The sequence below is a fragment of the Diceros bicornis genome, chromosome 32 (assembly GCF_020826845.1).
Source record: "Diceros bicornis minor isolate mBicDic1 chromosome 32, mDicBic1.mat.cur, whole genome shotgun sequence".
Taxonomy (NCBI): domain Eukaryota; kingdom Metazoa; phylum Chordata; class Mammalia; order Perissodactyla; family Rhinocerotidae; genus Diceros; species Diceros bicornis.
This window is the reverse complement of record NC_080771.1, coordinates 21,180,626-21,199,379: the sequence shown is the minus strand read 5'-3', so window position 1 is coordinate 21,199,379 and position 18,754 is coordinate 21,180,626. Positions and strand designations below refer to the sequence as shown.

Here is an 18,754-nt window from a genome sequence, read left to right as displayed (position 1 = left end):
GCTTCTTGAGTAGCTATCCTTTGCCTGTAAAATAGCACCTATCTCATAAGCTGGATGTGATCATTAAATTAGGTTATCTGTTTAATTGACTTTTAACACTGACAATAGATACAAGTTTCACATCTAAAAGTAAAGAAGGCGCTAAGGAGCGGACGCTGAAGCCTGTTTCCTCACGTGTCCGCCAAGGTTTGACGCCGCCTACGTCTCTACGGCTGGGGAGCCGGTGACGTCGCGCATGCGCGCGGGTAGCCCTCAGGCGGGAGATGCCGGCGCGGCCGCCAGGAGGCGCCGCTAAGTCGCAGCTTCTCTTCCTGATTCCCAGAGGCCGGGATTGGGGTGCCGGGGTCGGCGCAAGCTCCCTGCGCATGCGCGGTCCGGGCTCGTTCGGCCAAGATGGCGCCGGTGGAGCACGTTGTGGCGGATGCCGGGGCCTTCCTGCGGGACGCGGCTCTACAGGTACAGGGAGCTCCGGTGGAGAGGAGCGGGGTCTGGGCTGGCGGCCCCTGCAGGAGCGCGGGAAATCGGTCGGGTGTGAGCTGGACCTCTGGTCTCTGCAGGACATCGGGAAGAACATCTACACCATCCGGGATGTGGTCAGCGAGATTCGGGATAAGGCCACGCGCAGGCGGCTTGCTGTCCTGCCCTACGAGCTGCGTTTCAAAGAGCCCTGCCCGGAGTACGTGCGGCTGGGTGAGTGCTTCTGCCGCTGTGTTGATGGGAAAGCTGGGTCCCAGGGTGCACATGGAACGGCTCGGGTGCGGGTTGGGGTCTGGCTACTTGATCAGCAGTGGACTTAGAAACAGCACGTTCTAGGAGATCGTGGTGGGAGAGAGGCTTCCTGGGAAAGGAGTCAGCCAGGCCATGCCAGTTACTAGCTGTGTACCCGTGGGTAGATCACGCAGACTCTCTAGGCCTCGGTTGCCTCATCTGTAAAATGGGAATAATAATAGCACCTACCTCAGAGGTTGCTGGGAGCATTAGGTGGGGAATGTGTCACTCAGCGTAGTGTCTAGCGCTTTGTAAGCATTCAATAAATTTGTTTGGATTAAAAATAGAAGAACCTAGATATCTTACTCTGGCCCATTTCTTTTCAGTAGATCAGAGTGATGACTGTTTTGGATATGGAGGCCAGCCTCAAGTCAGAAAAAGGGATGACTCTTAGGCTTTAGTCCTGAAAGAAAGCTAAACAGTTTATCACTTGGCTTAGGAGTCAGCCTTGTTCTCTCGTTAGGGATCAAGGAGGTGATGTCCAGGGAAGGTCCTAGGTTGTTGGAAGTGTTTTAGGGTTTAGAGGCTGATAATGGATATATTGTCACCTATTGTTAGTAGTTTGTGACTTCTGTAGCTTTCTCCACCAACTTACCAGCTGTGTGATCTTTGACAAGTTATGCAGTCTTTCTGAGGAAATACTAATAGTATTTACTTCATAGGATTTGGCTGATGGATGAAATGAAAAGCTTTTAACCCAATGCCTGGTACATAGTAAGTGCCTAATAAATTTTAGCTGGTGTTAATTAATATCTGCCTTTTAGGAAATGTGAGCAATATACATTGCTTACATTGGTTCCTTGTGCCAGTGTAGAAGACAACATCTTTCATTTCTGTTAATGTGTCAGAAAATCTTATTGTACGGGTCTATTTTTGGTGTCTCAGGAGAATAACAGTAATGACAGCTGGCATTTACTGTGTGTTAACCAGGAACATGGGTGGGGTTTTTTTTGTTTTTTTATGCACAAAAGCTGTCTGATATTTGTCACCAAGCAACCCAATATTTTTATTTCATCGTAGACTACAACAGTTATAGGTTGAATTAACTTTCCATCCCATTTTGGAATCTGATCATCCATTCTATTAATCTGAATTGTTACTTAGAATCAAAGAATTTTAGAGCTAGGAGAGAAGAGACCTTTTATTCTAATATAATCCCAAAGCCTAGATAAGGAACTCTACTCATTTGAAAGTATTATGCTTTCTGTGATGACCTTCTGTTAACTTTGTTCTCCTGTTCCTTGATCTGCACTTGATAAGGATGTCACAGTAAACCTAACTGGCATGAATCTTGATGATAGAGAATACAAATGTCTCAACTCTGAGTAGAAAAAGATTAGGAAGTGGATGAAAGTGTTAAGAGGTTTTTCTTGGGCAATTGATCTTAAGTTCTTATCCTACTTCCATGATGATTATCCAAGGTTATATGGCTTTTTGCCTCTAACTGAGGTTGGGAATCTCGTGTTTACAGTTACTGAGTTTTCTAAGAAGACTGGAGACTATCCCAGCCTCTCTGCCACAGATATCCAAGTGCTGGCACTTACCTACCAGTTGGAAGCAGAGTTTGTTGGAGTGTCTCACCTAAAACAAGAACCAGAAAAGGTAAATCAGGAGGATTGTTAGTTTTATTTTAACTTTTTGTTTTAAGTTTTAGCTTTTTTATTATGGCAACTATCAGATATACAAAAGTAGAGGGAATAGTAGCATGGACCCGGTGTCCCCATCCTTCTGTCTCCACAGTAATCAGGTCATGATCTATCTGTTTTCATCTCTACTGACCCCCAGCCCTGAGTATTTTGAACTCAGACATCGTATTTCACTGATAGATATTTCTTGGTGTGTCTCTAAAGATAAAGATAAGGTGTGTCTCTTTTAAAAAATAACCACAAGGGCCGGCCTGGTGGCATAACGGTTAAGCTTGTGCACTCCGCTTCGGCGGCCCAGGGTTTGCAGGTTCGGATCCCGGCGCGGACTGACGCACCACTGCTTGTCAAGCCATGCCGTGGCGGTGGCGGTGTCCCATATAAAGTAGAGGAAGATGGGCACAGATGTTAGTCCAGGGCCGATCTTCCTCAGCAAAAAGAGGAGGATTGGCAACAGATGTTAGCTCAGGGCTAATCTTCCTCACCAAAAAAATAAAAATAACCACAAAAGCATCATTACACCTATACAAAATTAATAGTAATTCTCTAGTATCATCAAATATGCAGTTAATGTTCACATTTTCCATTTATTTTATAAATTTTTTAATAGTTTATTTGTTTGGATCAGGTTCCAAATAAGGTTCATACGTTGCAATTAGCGAATGTGTCTCAGTCTCTTTTAATCTATAGGTTCTTGGGAAGAGTTGGTTAAATTTTAAAAATGCATAAAGAGAGTAAAAAGCAACTATATTCTCATTATTTTTTTTTAAATAGAAAGAATTCTTTCCAGAAGCAAGCAAGAAGGAATGCTAAGTACTTGCTGGGTTTTTTTGTTTTTTTCTGTGAGGAAGATCGGCCCTGAGCTAACATCTGCCAATCTGCCTCTTTTTGCTGAGGAAGACTGGCCCTGGGCTAACATCCATGCCCATCTTCCTCCACTTTTTATGGGACGCCACCACAGCATGGCTTGACAAGCGGTGCGTAGGTGCGTGCCCAGGGTTTCGAACCCGTGAACCCCGGGCCGCCACAGTGGAGCGCACGCACTTAACCGCTTGTGCCACTGGGCCGGCCCCTCTGGGTTTTTTCTTAACCTTTGCTACCATCAAAATTCTGGGTTCCTGTTGCACTTTTAGGGACTGACCCTCCTTAACTAGGTTGAAGAGACCAGTGGATTTGTGTCTGGGCCCAAATTTCCAGGCCAGAGGATTTTGGAATCCAAATAATTAACTTTTATAATAATTTATTTCAAACAGTGTTGACAGAGAATTGCTTGATATTCTCTGCCTAAAGTCATCAAAACTTTGGTGGACTCACATTCCTATACTAGTTAGAACTGCCCTCACTTGTTTTCAACCAGGTATAGAGTCCTCCAATCCAAAAAGTAAAAAAGTGATGCCTAAATACAGACTTTTGCATGTCACCAGACTGTTTTGGGAGGATAGGGATGAAGGGCATAGTTTTGTGTAAACTCTGACTCTGTGACTGGTAGCTGAGTTTCCACTTGGGATCCATCAATTTGTGATTCCTAAAGATTGCCCTTTCTTACAGCCTTTGGGCAGGAGTTAGATATTTTCTATCAGAAGCTTTAAAACAGCATAATATATTTGACCCAGCAATTCTGCTCTTAGGCATTTATCCTAAGGATATAATCAAAGATGCTTCCAAGTTTTACAGATAGTGGTGTTCATTACAGCTTTATGTATGAGGACAAAAAGAAATGTCCCAAAGTGGTTATTTGGTGGTAATGGAATCACTGAATAATTCTTTATATGTATTTTTATGTTTTCCAATTTTATTAAGACATTGAATATCTTTTATTTCAGTAACTAGGGGGGAAATATTTTGTTTTCTTTTTTTTTTTTTAATTATTCTTCCATGTTGAATTTTCAAACTATATTTCTTTGCTTAGGGCTGTCACTTTTTTCTTTTCTTTTCTTTATTTTTAAAGATTAAAGTGAGTTCATCGAATCAGCACCCAGAAACTCCTCTACACATTTCTGGTTTCCATCTGCCCTCAAAGGTAATTTCTTAGACGAGCTATGCTCTTCATGCTCTTTTCGGCTTCATGTCATATCTCCACAAATTGTCTGTTTACAGCAAACTAGATTTACCTAGACTAATGTCACAGTTTCTCCAGCCCTGTCTGATCTGACTTGTATGTCATAAATCACTTCATCTATAACCCTCTCAGTTTTCAGGTTTTAAAATTATTGTTCTTTTAACCTCAGCCTAAACCCCTACGAGAAACAGTAGAGCATGCACACCCAGCCGGTGCGCCTGAGGACCTAGAATTCAGTTCCTTCATGTTCTGGAAAAACCCTTTGCCCAATATTGATCGTGAGCTGCAGGAGCTGCTGGTGAGGCCCTGATTTGTGATCTCCTCCTGATGACAACCCTGTAGCTTCTCCTTGCTGCTCCTGTGGGCTGGGAGCCTGTAAATTCTGTTAATGTTTCAGATTGATGAAAGCGAGGAGGTTGCAAGTGAGGAGGAGGGGGAGAAGGAAGAGAATGGATTTGAAGAAAGGAAAGAACAAGATAGTGATGACGATGGGGGTGGGTGGATAACCCCCAGCAACATCAAGCAGATCCAGCGGGAGATGGAGCAGTGCGCCGTCCCGAAGGATGTGCAGGTTGGCTGTGTGACTACGGACTTCGCCATGCAGGTGAGTGGAATGGGCATCCGCTAGCCCTGGACTTTGTGTCATACCTGTTGTGGGCAGCGGTCTCTCGGAGGTTCAGGGGTATGTACAGAGCTGTTGTGTGATGCTGCTTTTCCTGATTCTAGAAACTTTACCTGTGCTGTTTGGCGGTTTTCAGTTTGGCTTGGAGGCTAGCGAATCATAATACACTGACAAGATTTATATAGTATGTTAGATTTTTAATATTTAATATTCTTGGTCTGTTAATGCTTTTCTTTCAGTGTGTATAATGTTGTGTGCTCAGTTAAGTACTTGGAGAAAGTAGAGAAGGTTTCCAGCCCAGGACTGAGTATATTTGCTCTGACAAAATATAAGTCTCTGGGGGGCCTTGGCAAAATGAGGAGCACGGACCGCAGCACTGGGGATAAGAGAAATCTGGGTCCTCCTCCAGAGTCTACATGTCTTAAGAGGCATCGTAAGCTTGCTTTTCCTTAGCAAAAGCCCTTTATGAGCCAAACCAGGTTCTGTGAAGTTCTTTTATATGTAATTATACAAATGTTAAAGGAAAATTTGGTTTTGCTCTGGTTCAGTTCCGCTTTAACTTGTTGGTTGCAGAATGTCCTGCTTCAGATGGGGCTGCACGTTCTGGCGGTGAACGGCATGCTGATCCGGGAGGCCCGTAGCTATATCTTACGCTGCCACGGCTGTTTCAAGTACGTAGCCAGTAACCAGGACCCAGTGCCCCTCTGTTGAACACTCTCCTCTCTTCCTAGCCCTTCTATAAACTTCTTGAAGGAAAACCTTGCATTGTATACAGGTACTCCCCCCACCTGCACCTCGTCGTTCCTAGGTGGGTTGGGTTCTGCCCCAACCAGGGCACTGAAACCCCTGGACAGAGATGGCTAGTGACATCCCACCTGACAAATGCAGGGAGGATGTTTTTAGTCCTTATCTTAGTGGCATAAGATTAAGGGTGTGGGTTCTGGAGCAAAGAGCCCTCATCATTTAGCAATAAGTACTAAAATGTTTATGGATGGAATGATGTCTGGGGTTTGCTTTGAAGTAATACACAAAGTGGAAGGAGTGGGTGGGGTAGGGGTGATGAAGCAAGATGGCCACAAATTGATAGTTGTTGAAGCTGGGTGATGGGTCTCTGGCAGTTCATTGTGCTCTTTGGTCTACTTTATGTTTGAAATTTTCTATTTAAAAAAAAATAGACTCTTGGGCCGGCCCCATGGCTTAGCGGTTAAGTGCGCGCACTCCGCTGCTGGCAGCCCAGGTTCGGATCCCGGGCGCGCACCGACACACTGCTTCTCCAGCCGTGCTGAGGCCGCGTCCCACATACAGCAACTGGAAGGATGTGCAACTATGACATACAACTATCTACTGGGGCTTGGGGAGAAAAATTAATTAATTAATTAAATTAAAAAAAAAAAAAGTAGACTGGATCTGGACTACATGGGTTCAAATCCAGATTCCGTCTCCTAATAGTTGTGTGACTTTCCAAAAGTTGTTAACTCCTCTGTGCTTCAGAGTCTTCTTACATAAAATTGAAAAGATTGTTGTGAGGAACTAAGGAGATAATCACATAAGAGTGTGGTAGCTGGCACATGGGAAGTGCTTCGTTCAGGTGAACTGTTAGTTCGTCACCCTTGCCCTTCTCTCCATCTCTTTTCGATTCTTGAATTGGTTTTTCTTGTGGGGGCTGGTGTTCTATGGCGAGGCCCCAGGACCCCAGAGAGCCGATTGAAGTGAAAGAAACTGTGCTACAGCCCTGCTGTTGGTGCGTGACCCTGGAAACCTACACCGCCGCGGCTTCCGGCCATCCCGTAGATTCGGTGGCCGTCGTGTGGATCCTCTGCTGGAGCCCTTCTTGTGGAGGCCTGTGTGGAAGTTTTCTGAAGCAGCAGGGTGTCTCTCGCTGGGCCCCCGGTGCTGTTCCACTGAGGGTGGAATTGCCTGGTTGGAGCCTTGTTCCCCTATTGGCTTAAAAACAGCCAGTCACTCATCGCTTAGGGGCCCTGCCCTGCCATCCCCTGCAGGCCTGCCCGTGATTCCTCAACGCTGCGTCTGCCTTCTTCTGAATCTTTAGTGCATAAATGTACCAGGCTCATGACAGTAAAGCACCTTGATTCATGAAATTTCATTTCTGCCATTGTCCTTTATTACAAAAGCCCTAAGTTCCCTAAATTAACACTTATTCTTAGATACGCTTGGAAATGGGGGAGAGTAGCCCCAATGACTGGACAGTTTCTTGTACAGGATAATTAGTTCGCAGCACCTGTTGAGAGGTGCCTCGTTCACTCTGGGAGACTTGCAGGTGAAGGACTTGGCTTCTCTAGCAGTTGCACATAGCTCCTGACCACTGGGCATTGAGGGAACATTCCTCAAGGACGGACACCATGATCTGCCATTGGGGCTTGAGCGGATAGGAGAGAGGCAAGGCCTTGGGGTCTGCCTTCCACACCCACATCCATTCAACCAGAGCAGCTGTTACAGTGTTTCTGTATAATTCATTAATAAATTCTTGGTACCTGCAGAGCTACCTCCTGGCTTAATGCCCAAGCTGACATTTGGGGACAAAGTACTTAATAATATTATGCCTCTTGAGAAAGTTTGGTAATGTTCAGAGCATTGATTCTGGAGCCAGATTCCTTGGGTTTATATCTGCCACTTACCAGTTCTGGGACCTTGGGCAAGCTACATTACCTTGCCTCAGTTTCCTCACCTGTAAAGTGAAGATATACAGCCTTGTAGGATTGTTTTGATGTTAAACTTGTAGAATATTGCCTGACAAAGTTCGGAAAGAATTCATTATTATTGTAACGACATTCTGCTCAATTTTCATACTTACTTACTGGCTACTTGTATCATTTGCCTTTTCCCTCTTGCTGACGATGTCAGCATGAGGCCAGGTGGCCTTGGTCTGTGACGTGTACAGTGTGGTTCAGCCATTCCCCATTTATTGTCGTTACCTCCTCTGAGGCCCGTGACTCACCTTGTGCTCCGGGGATGGGGTTTGCCGCCCGTGGCTCCAGTGCCGTGTGTCTCCTTTTGTGTCTCCAGGACGACGTCTGACATGAGCCGGGTGTTCTGTTCACACTGTGGAAACAAAACCCTGAAGAAGGTGTCTGTGACCATCAGCGACAACGGAACCCTGCATATGCACTTCTCCCGCAACCCTAAGGTGCTGAATCCTCGGGGCCTCCGGGTGAGTGGTGTGTGTCCCACCCCCCTAATAGCAGGGCCAAAGGTTGGGAAAGTCAGACCTCTTAGCACCAGGATTGAAACGAACAGAGAGGACACAAAAACCTCGTGGTTTCTACAAGATAGTTATAGAAAGCTTTAATCCAGGTGCCAAGACAGATGGGGGGAAAGTACACGACACAGCCTCCACATGAGGTTTTTGAGGAGTTTGCAGTCTAATGAGAAATAACAAGTAATTCCAGGCAGCAAACAATAAGGGCCAAATGCCTGTGGGGTCAGAAAGAGGAAGATCATTTGCAACATGGTGGAGGTTAGATTTGTACCGGAGTTTGAGGATGGGCAGAATTTCCAGAAGCTTCTCGAACCAGAGGGGAAAGGGTATGTAAATGCTCAGCACAACAGGGGGACTTGGGCTGGATTTGCTTCAAGGAATCGACGAGAAGGTTGGGAGACAAGTGAGTATGAGAGTGTAGCAGACCTGGCACTGAGTTCTCCTTGTGTGGTGAGTGCTGCAAATGCACGAGAAGAATTTTGTTTAACTTTCTATTTTGAAATAATTTTAGAGTTATAGGAAAGTTGTAAAAATTGGTACAAATATTTACTGTTTACCCTTTACTTAGATTTCCCAGTTTAATCTTTTATTACATTTGCTTTATCATTTTATATATATATTTTTTTCCCCTAAACCATCTGACAGTAAATTGTACATGATTCCCTTTTGCCCATAGTACTTTAGTATGTATTTCCTGAAACAAGGACTTTGTCTCATGTAACCACGATGTAATTATCAATATCAAGAAGGTGATATTGCTACAGTACTACTATCTAACCTACAGACTGTATTCAGACTTTGCCACAAATATCCTTTATGGCAAAAGAAGGGGGTTTCTTGGTCCAGAATCCAATCTAGGATGACACAGTGTGTTTAATTGTCATGTCTCCTTAGTCTCTTTTACACTGAAGTAGTTTCTCACGTCTTTCGTCTTTCATGACCTTGACATTTTGAAGAGTACAGCCAGGTACTTTGTAGAATGTCCCTTACTGTGGGTTTGTCTGGTATTTCCTCGTGGTTAGATTCAAGCTGTGCCTTTTTGGCAGCAACATCCAGAAGTGATGCTTGTCCTTCTCAGTGCCCCTTGTCAAGGTAAATGATAACTAGTTGTCCAATTTACTGGTGATAGTAACTTTGATCACTTGATTAAGGCGGTTTCTTATGTAACCACAATATAATTAGCGAAACCAAGAGGTTAACATTACTGCAAACTACTGTCTAATCTATGGACCATATTCAAACTTTGCCACAAATTTTCTATAAAGTTTTATTTGTAATTAATAAGTAATTTGTGGAAAGATGCTCTGATACTGTGTAAATATATCAAACTTTAACTCACTAATTAAAGTTGCGTGACTCAGTTTTTACAGTGATGGTTGCCAAATGGTGATTGTCCACTTCCATCATTCCTTCTGTATTTATTACTTGGCATTCAGCTGTAAAGAGGAACTTTCCCCCTTTATCCCATTTATTTATTTATATGAGTGTGGTCTCATGGACCTTTGTTTTAGTCTGTAAGCTGTGATCCCATTACTATCATATGTTTGTGTGTATAAATGCACACGTCAGTATTTTGTATTTCGGTGTCTGTATTAAAAATTGAATTTATAACTTCAATTTCAGCTCAACACTACAGAGTTCCTTCTAGCCCTCCCTCCTCATCATGTTCGTAACACCCTTATTAACACCGTTTTCCATAATTGTTGGTTTATTTGCTCAACCCTAGAATGTATATTGTTGTTTCAGAATTGGTAACCTAAACCATTGTGAAAATGGTACCTGCTTACTAGAGTTCTGTGTTTATATATAATTCCTTCTGTCTTTAGCTGAGGGTATGTAGTCAAAATACCGTGTTGGGTTTTCCGTCTGTGAGTTGAGGTGAGGATCAAGTGGGAAGCTGAATGTCATGACTTAGCACATAATTGGCAGTGAGTGATAGACTCCATTGATGTCGTCATCCAGAGCTGTCAGGTAAGCTTTACCTTACAGGATCTGAGTGCATGGATATGGGTCCCCGTCCTTCTAATGGCCTTTCCCGTCTTATTTGCAGTATTCGCTTCCCACTCCCAAAGGAGGCAAATATGCCATCAACCCCCATCTGACTGAGGACCAGCGCTTCCCTCAGCTGCGACTGTCCCGAAAGGCCAGGCAGAAAACCGATGTATTTGCCCCTGACTACATAGCTGGGGTGTCTCCCTTTGCAGAGAACGACATCTCCAGCCGGTCAGCTACCCTGCAGGTCCGAGACAACACCTTGGGAGCCGGGAGGAGACGGTTAAATCCCAATGCTTCCAGAAAGAAGTTTGTGAAGAAAAGGTGAAATCAAGCTCCACAGGCAAACTGGATTGCTGCTGCAGCTGCCAAGGAGTTCTGGTGTCTCGTTTCCCCAGCTGTGCCAGCTCCAGAGCCATCTGGATGGAAAGAATAGGCCCAGCTTACGCAGTGCTGCTTCACAACTCACCGTGGTGTGTTGGGTTGGGTTTGTGGTGGAATTCAGCCATCCCTTGGCCGGTGAGCATCCAGGGAGCCAGGGTTCCTGCCACGTTGAGGGGAATTTGATGAAAACAGAAAGAACAGTGCCCTGGAACAAATCTTCAACCTTTAAAGACTTCCAAATGATGATATTTTTCTATTAAATGTGGTTGCAAGCTTCTGTGCATTTCCATTATAGACCAAATTTTTGCTTCTTAGGTAATTTAAATACACCTTTATACTTGAGGTGTACTCCCAAGGGTCAGGCATTTAGATTTATCTTTTTGCAAGAAAATATACAAAATTTGTTATAATAAAACTAAGAACTACCATTTTCTCTTTATTTTTTTTTTACTTATTTTGAAATGTTTCACTCATCCTGTAAAGTTCAATATAGTGAACTCCCATACAGCCTTTTACCTAAATTCACCCATTGTTAACATCTCATTCATTTGCTTTTTCTCTTTCTACACAGGTACACAAAGTATCTCCTAGGAATAGGATGTTCTTTCACATAATCACAGTCCAGTGGTCAAATTTAGGAAATTTATTATTGATACATGACTATTATCTGACAATTCAGATTTCACCAAATTGTCCCAGTACTGTTCGTCACTAGCATTCCCCCCCCAATTCTGAACAGTTTCTTAGCCTTTGTGTTTTGTGAAGTTGACATTTTTTAATAGTACAAGCCAGGTTTTTAGAATGTCCCTCCATTTGGGTTTAACGGATTCTTTCCTCATGACTAGTTTGAGGTTTTACACACTTTGGGCAGGAGTGCTGCCTCAGTGATCGTTAGGTCCTCCCTGCATAAAACTGAGTGATGGTAACTTTGTTTACTTGGTGGACAAAGCTGCTGAGTACAAAATTTCTTCCAAGTTCTTTATATCAATAGTATATACACAGAGTGCTGTCTTCGAAAGTTCCTTAAATTAGTTTTTTTCCTGCATGGTTACGTTATCCATTTGATATACAGTTCAAGTTAATTGTTTTTGGTTTAAATTCAATATAAGATTTTTCCTATCTGATTTTTTTGTGTATTTATTTATTTAGTGAGGAAGATTAGCCCTGAGCTAACGTCTGATGCCAGTCCTCCTCTTTTTGCTGAGGAAGGTTGGCCCTGGGCTAACATCAGTGCCCATCTTCCTCTACTTTATATGGGACGCTGCCACAGCATGGCTTAAGAAGCGGTGCGTTGGTGCACACCCAGGATCCAAACCCATGAACCGCAGCAGAGCTCGAACACTTAACCACTACGCCACCTGGCCCGCCCCCCTATTTTTTTAAATGTCCAAAACATGTCCAAAAGTGAAAACTAAGTATAAAGTCACAACAAAAAGGTATTCTTACAACTAGATGCCATTCCCCCCACCGCCCCGACTTTCCCCTTAAGCTCTAATCAGTTTCATTTGTTTCTGATTTATCCTTGTGTTTTCTTTCACAAAAAGAAGTATGTGTGTGTGTTACATTCCCTTGTTTCTTCTGCTAAAGGTAGTATACTATATTTTCCCTACTGGAAATCACTCCCTATCAGTTCACAGAGATCTTGATTTTTATCAGCTGCCTAGTACTCTGTTGTGAAAAGCTACCGATTCAAGCTCTTAACCATATTGCAGGCTGTATGTTAAGTACGTAATCTACATTAGCTTATTTAATCCATAGGTCATTGTTATGAGGTACGGGTACTGTTATCTCCAGCAGTCTTGCACTACAAAAGGTTAAATGACTCATCCAAAGTCAGATAGCTTATGAGTGTCCAGGCTAAGATTTCAGCTTAGTCCGTCTGTGCTTTTATGCAACAAATGTACCAGTGGAAATCATAGAAAACAGGCTGAAAGCTTTGTGTCTCCCCTGCCCCTATCTTTGTGAAACTCATGCTTTTGAGTGCCAGCTGATGGGCTGAGACGCAGCTAGAACTCAGGGTGCTGGAGGAGAAGAGAGGAGTGATTAGACCTGGTAAGAGTCTACTGCCCTTTCCATTTTTCCTACTCTTCATATTCTATTCTATCAAATACACAGAAAAGTAGGGAATAGTATAACACCCATGTACGCAACACCCAGCCTTGTCAAGTCTTGACATTTCACTATGTTTGCTTCAAATTAAAGTATTTCAGATAACAAAGATGTCTGATTTGTAAAGGAAAAAAATCAGTTTCTGTTGCAACGACCCAAGTCTGCCGCACAAAAGCACAAAAGCAACCCCAGACAACATGTAAATGAAAGATCTGTGGTGACACAGCTAGTAAATGCTCCAATAAAACTTTTTTTATTAAAACGGTTGGCCAGGGGGCTGGCCCAGTGGCGTAGTGGTTAAGTTTGTGCTCTCCACTTTGGCTGTCCGGGGTTCGCAGGTTCAGATCCTGGGTGTGGACCTGTGCACCATTTATCAGGCCATGCTGTGGCGGCATCCCACATGTAAAGTAGAGGAAGATGGGTGCGGATGTTAGCCCAGGGCCAATCTTCCTCAGCAAAAAGAGGAGGATTGGCGAAAGATGTTAGCTCGGGGCTAATCTTGCTCACAAAAAAAAAAACTGGGCCAGATTAGGCACCTGGCCTATAGTGTGCCAACCCCTGCATTATGTGATCTGGCTATTTCTCCTCCTGCCCAAACTCCACATCTCTCCTTCCCCACTCCCCACTTTCTTCCTAGCACCATTTGCAATATTATTTGTTGCCTTTCTGGTTATGGCTGCATAAACATTACCCTGAAACTTAGTGGTGGGAAACAACCATTTATTATGCATACAGATTCTGTGGGTCAAAGCCAGCTTGTGTCATGATGTCTGAGGCCTCAGCTGGAAGACTTGAAATCTGGGGGGCTAGATTCATCTGAAGTCTCATTCACTCAAATGTCTATAGACTGAGACCTTAGCTGGAGCTGTCAGTCATAACACTGCAAGTGGCCTCTTCCTGTAGCTTGGGCTTCCTCACAGCATGGTTGCTGGGTTCCCAGGGCAAGCATCCCGACAGAGATCCAGGCAGAGTTCTTTCACATGACCTAGTGTTGGAAGTCACACAGCATCACTTCTGCTGCATTCTGTGGGTTGAAGCAGTTACAAAGTCTTGCCTATATTAAAGGGAAGGGGAATTCAACTCCACGTTTTGATAGAAGTGTCAAGGTTTTGGAAGAGCAGGTGAGACTGAAAATACTGCTGTGGCAATTTTTGGAAAAGACAGTCTGCCACACGGCCCATCTCCTACTATTAGAATGTCAGCTCCGGGCTGGCCCCGTGGCTTGGCAGTTAAGTGCGCGCGCTCCGCTGCTGGCGGCCCGGGTTCGGATCCCGGGCGCGCACCGACGCACCGCTTGTCGGGCCATGCTGAGGCCGTGTCCCACATACAGCAACTAGAAGGATGTGCAACTACGACATACAACTATCCACTGGGGCTTTGGGGGAAAAAATAAATAAATAAAATTATAAAAAAAAAAAAAAAGAATGTCAGCTCCTCGAGGGCGGGGCTTTATTCTGTTCTCTGCTCTATCCTCACCACGTAGAACAGTGCCTGAGATATGCTAGGTACGCAATAAATATTTGTTGTTGAATATATTTGGCATTTAATATTAACTTTTTGAAAGGTAATATACAGTCATGCATCGCTTAATGACGGGGATACATTCTGAGAAATGCATCATTAGGCGATTTTGTCATGAGAACATCACAGAGTGTACTTACACAAACCTAGATGGTAGAGCCTACTACACACCTAGGCTATATGGTGCTAATCTTATGGGACCACCATCACATATGCAGTCCATCGTTGACAAACCATTGACAAAACATCGTGATGCCACGCACAACTGTATATAACAACTCCACCTGCTGCATCAAAGTGTTTTGACTAGCTGGCTGTGAAGCACAATTTTCTACCAACTGATTTGAGAACTCCATTTTGAGTTATTGAAGACAGAGCCAGAATGCTAGCTTGGTTGTAGAGAAATTTTAGGGTTGCTTTTAAACTTAGAATAGATTTTTTTTTTAATTTTTTGTTTATTGCAGTAACATTGGTTAATAACATTGTATAAATTTCAGGTGTACATCATTATACTTCTATTTCTGCATAGATTACATCATGTTCACCACCCAAATACTAATTACAACCCATCACCAAACACATGTGCTGAATTATCCCTTTCGCCCTCCTCCCTCCCCCCTTCCCCTCTGGTAACCACCAATCCAATCTCTGTCTCTGTGTGTTTGTTTATTGTTGTTGTTATCTACTACTTAATGAAGGAAATCATATGGTATTTGACCTTCTCCCTCTGACTTATTTCACTTTGCATAATACCCTCAATGTCCATCCATGTTGTCACAAATGGCTGGATTTCATCGTTTCTTATGGCTGAGTAGTATTCCATTGTGTATATATACCACATCTTCTTTATCCATTCGTCCCTTGATGGGCACTTAGGTTTCTTCCAAGTCTTGGCTATTGTGAATAACGCTGCAATGAACACAGGGGTGCATGTATCTTTACGCATTGGTGTTTTCAAGTTCTTTGGATAAATACCCAGCAGTGGAATAGCTGGATCATATGGTAGTTCTATCCTTGATTTTTTGAGGAATCTCCATACTGTTTTCCATAGTGGCTGCACCAGTTTGCACTCCCACCAGCAGTGTATGAGAGTTCCCTTCTCTCCACATCCTCTCCAACACATGTTGTTTCCTGTCTTGTTAATTATAGCCATTCTGATGGGCGTGAGGTGATATCTCATTGTAGCTTTGATTTGCATTTCCCTGATAGTTAATGATTTTGAACATCTTTTTATGTGCCTGTTGGCCATCTGTATATCTTCTTTGGAAAAATGTCTGTTCAGGTCTTTTGCCCATTTTTTAATTTGGTTTTTAGTTTTTTTGTTGTTGAGATGCATCAGTTCTTTGTATATTTTGGACATTAAGCCCTTATCAGATATAGAATAGATTTTTATAAGTCATACATTTCCGGTCCTGGCCAAGATGAAGTGAAAGGGATCACATTTACCCTCCCACCCGAAACAACTTAAAAACCAAATAAAACGTATGAAACAACAGTTTTCAGCCTTTGGAGGACAGGCAGGGCAGTATGGTGACCCCTGAGGGGGAAACAAATGAGGTGAGTGCCACAGTTGCACTGGTTTCACGTCTAGAGAGAATTTCCAGAAGGAAGAGGTGGAAACCAGAATCTCCTTGAGTTAAAGCAACGGATTTGGGAGTCCAGGGAGGCCAAGATGGCTAGAATTTGCGGGACAGAGTATTGAAGAGGAGAGAGCACTGCAGAGAGACGGGGAGGGGGGTGGAGGGGGGCTCTGCAGAGGGGGACCTTTGAGTCCTCAGCTAAGCACTGATCAACATATCATGTGAAGAGCTTCCCGAGGAATGAAAATACCTCAAAGAAACACCCCAAAAAAGCACAGGAAGTAATCCTCAGACCTCACACAAGGCCAAGAATAGTTCATGCTCCCACTAAGGAGAGTGGAAAACAATTTACAGGCATCAGGCAAGCACTCAGGAGTGGGAAACAATTATCTCTAGACCCAGGCTGCTCTGTGTCCTGCCCAACAAAGCAATTACCCTGCTCATAGTTCAGTGACCAGAACTAGTCCCGTGGCTCCACCCAACCACACGGACCAAAAAATTCAATCCCAGTGTCTGGAAGGCTCAGCGCTAGAAATACTTGGCAAACAGCATTAGCGACAAACACATTGCAGAGATGCATACACGTCGCTTTCTAACGAACTTGTGAATAGGAACATGGTGATAAAGAGGGTTATAAATGCATGCATAGCAAATTGCTAATTCCAGTTTTTCAGTCATTGTGACTAGAATTTTTAAAAGCTTAGAAACTTCCAAATGATTGCTTTCTTTCACATGCTGATAGCTGCTACTGTGCAGAAGGGGAGGCAGCTGTCTCCTCATCCCCAGAGCTGGGCTGCAGGGTTCATTTATACTGATTGGGAATGAGCTAAGGCAAAGCAAACACAGTTCTCATCTAATCCTGGAAAGAATAAGAGCCTCCAAAGTAAGGAGAAGCAGAAGAGCACTTCATCAAGAAGATGAAAAGAACAAAAGGGCCTCTGGAGTCTACCCTGGGAACACAGGAAATCAGAAACTCCCTGATTACGGCAATGGCAGCAAGGTGATGGTCACACAGCAGACCAATGACCCACATACCCCAAATGCATTCACTTGTCTGTTCCTCCAGACAAACCATCTATTTCACTTACCTGCAAAGAAGCAAAACTCATACTAGAATGGTGTAAATATTATTAAAAAGAGAAATATAGGGAGCTTTGTTTATACCTATGCCAAAACTGGGCTTGCCTTGACACCAAAGGACACAGGCAAATTCAAGTCCACTGACCTCTGTGAGAAACACATATGAAAACAAATAAGAAAAGATAAATTTTGCTTTATAGGGATATAATAGAAAGATAGCAATCTGCTTGCCCCCACAAAAAAAAAACCTAAATTAATCATCTAGACAGGAATGAACACACAGAAATAAACAGATTGTTTTATATTTTGTAGCCATGTTTGAAAATAAGGATAATCTTTTAACTAAAATATACATAGGGCTGGACCTGTGGCATAGTGGTTAAGTTCACACGCTCTGCTTCAGTGGCCCAGGTTAATGGGTTTGGATCCTGAGCACAGACCTACAACACTCGTCAGCCATGCTGTGGTGGCGACCCACACACAAAATAGAGGAAGACTGGCACAGACATTAGCTCAGGGCTAATCTTCCTCAAGCAAAAAAAAAAACACCACAACTGCTAAATAGAAAAAGAAGATGTGGTATATATATACAATGGAATACTACTCAGCTATAAAAAAAGACAAAATCATCCCATTTGCAACAATATGGATGGATCTGGAGGGTATCATGTTAAGCAAAAGCCAGAGAGAAAAAGACGAACACTGCATGATTTCACTTATATGTGGAAGATAAATTAACACACAGACAGAGAGAACTGTTTCGTGGTTACCAGGGGCAAGGGGGTTGGGGGGTGGGCACAAGGGGTGAAGGGAGGCATTTATATGATGACTGACAAATGATATTGTACAACCAAAATTTCACAATGTTATAAACTATTAAGACATCAATAAAAAAAAAAAAGAAGAGGAAAGGAGACCACAGCTCTCTCTCTCTCTCCACGATGTTAAGACATAGCAAGAAAGTGGCCATCAGCTAGCCAGGGAAAGTGTGCTCACCAGGAACTGAATCTGCCAGCACCTTGACCTCAGATTTCCCAGCCTCCAGCACTGTGAGAAATAACTGTTGTTTAAGTCACTCAGTCTATGGTATTTTGTTATGGCAGCCCCATATGACTAAGACATACCTAAATATCTAAATTAACACCTCTTTAATTATACTTTGGGATGTCACAAATTTCAGCAAATAGAGTGCATAATTATATATAATAATATATATACATTTCAATAATATAAAAGCTGTAAAATATTTTCTAAGCTTTGCCTTCTCTACATTAAACTGTAAATCAATGGGAAAAGAAGAGGAAGATTGGCAAGAGATATCAGCTCAGGGCGAATCTTCTTCAGCAAATAAATAAAATAAAATAATAAAAATTTAAAATTAAAAAATCCAAAATTTTAGTACATGATTATTTTAATTAAATGTGACAAATGATGGATATTATTTGGCTGAAACTAAATCTTTGATTTGAGGTTTAACAGTAGAAAGAGAGAAACTCTGATGAAGTTCTGTATTTAACTTGATTTTGAGAATACTGATGTAGGGAACGCTTGTTTATACAAGTAAGTTGTACTTGAAAACTTTCATTGGTAGTTCAGGATATTTGGAACTCATATTTAACCCAAATTCTACTGGCAAACATGCCTTGATGGATGCCTTTAATGAGGTGATAAATCTGTACTGCTGTCTTCTTTAATACAAGATACGGTTAATAGCACAGTGTTATTGACATTTCCGAAACACCCCCCAAGGGAGCAGAACCATCCTGATCCACAACCAAG

General features: G+C 42.9%; 1 protein-coding gene across 2 annotated transcripts; it reads left to right on the top strand.

The window, feature by feature from the left end:
• Positions 1 to 371: 371 nt before the first annotated feature.
• Positions 372 to 11,113, top strand: NOB1 (NIN1 (RPN12) binding protein 1 homolog). 2 transcript variants are annotated; one of them, XM_058528154.1, is made up of 9 exons: positions 372 to 456; positions 558 to 690; positions 2,291 to 2,370; positions 4,360 to 4,431; positions 4,640 to 4,768; positions 4,868 to 5,074; positions 5,666 to 5,763; positions 8,117 to 8,261; positions 10,360 to 11,113. In XM_058528154.1, exons 1-9 carry the CDS (start codon positions 394 to 396, stop codon positions 10,627 to 10,629), a joined length of 1,197 nt encoding a protein of 398 aa, XP_058384137.1. In that variant the 5' UTR covers positions 372 to 393; the 3' UTR covers positions 10,630 to 11,113. The 2 variants fall into 2 exon arrangements, with proteins under 2 accessions (XP_058384137.1, XP_058384136.1); XM_058528153.1 differs by having other exon boundaries at positions 2,240 to 2,370.
• The last annotated feature ends 7,641 nt before the right edge of the window (positions 11,114 to 18,754 follow it).

What these genes read in the sequence shown, in the direction of transcription:
- NOB1 (XM_058528153.1), top strand. Translation starts at nt 394, where the DNA reads ATGGCGCCGGTGGAGCACGTTGTGGCGGATGCCGGGGCCTTCCTGCGG. An exon ending in TAAAACAAGAACCAGAAAAG is followed by an intron (nt 2,371 to 4,359) that starts GTAAATCAGGAG and finishes TTATTTTTAAAG; the next exon opens with ATTAAAGTGAGTTCATCGAA. An exon ending in GTTTCCATCTGCCCTCAAAG is followed by an intron (nt 4,432 to 4,639) that starts GTAATTTCTTAG and finishes TTTTAACCTCAG; the next exon opens with CCTAAACCCCTACGAGAAAC.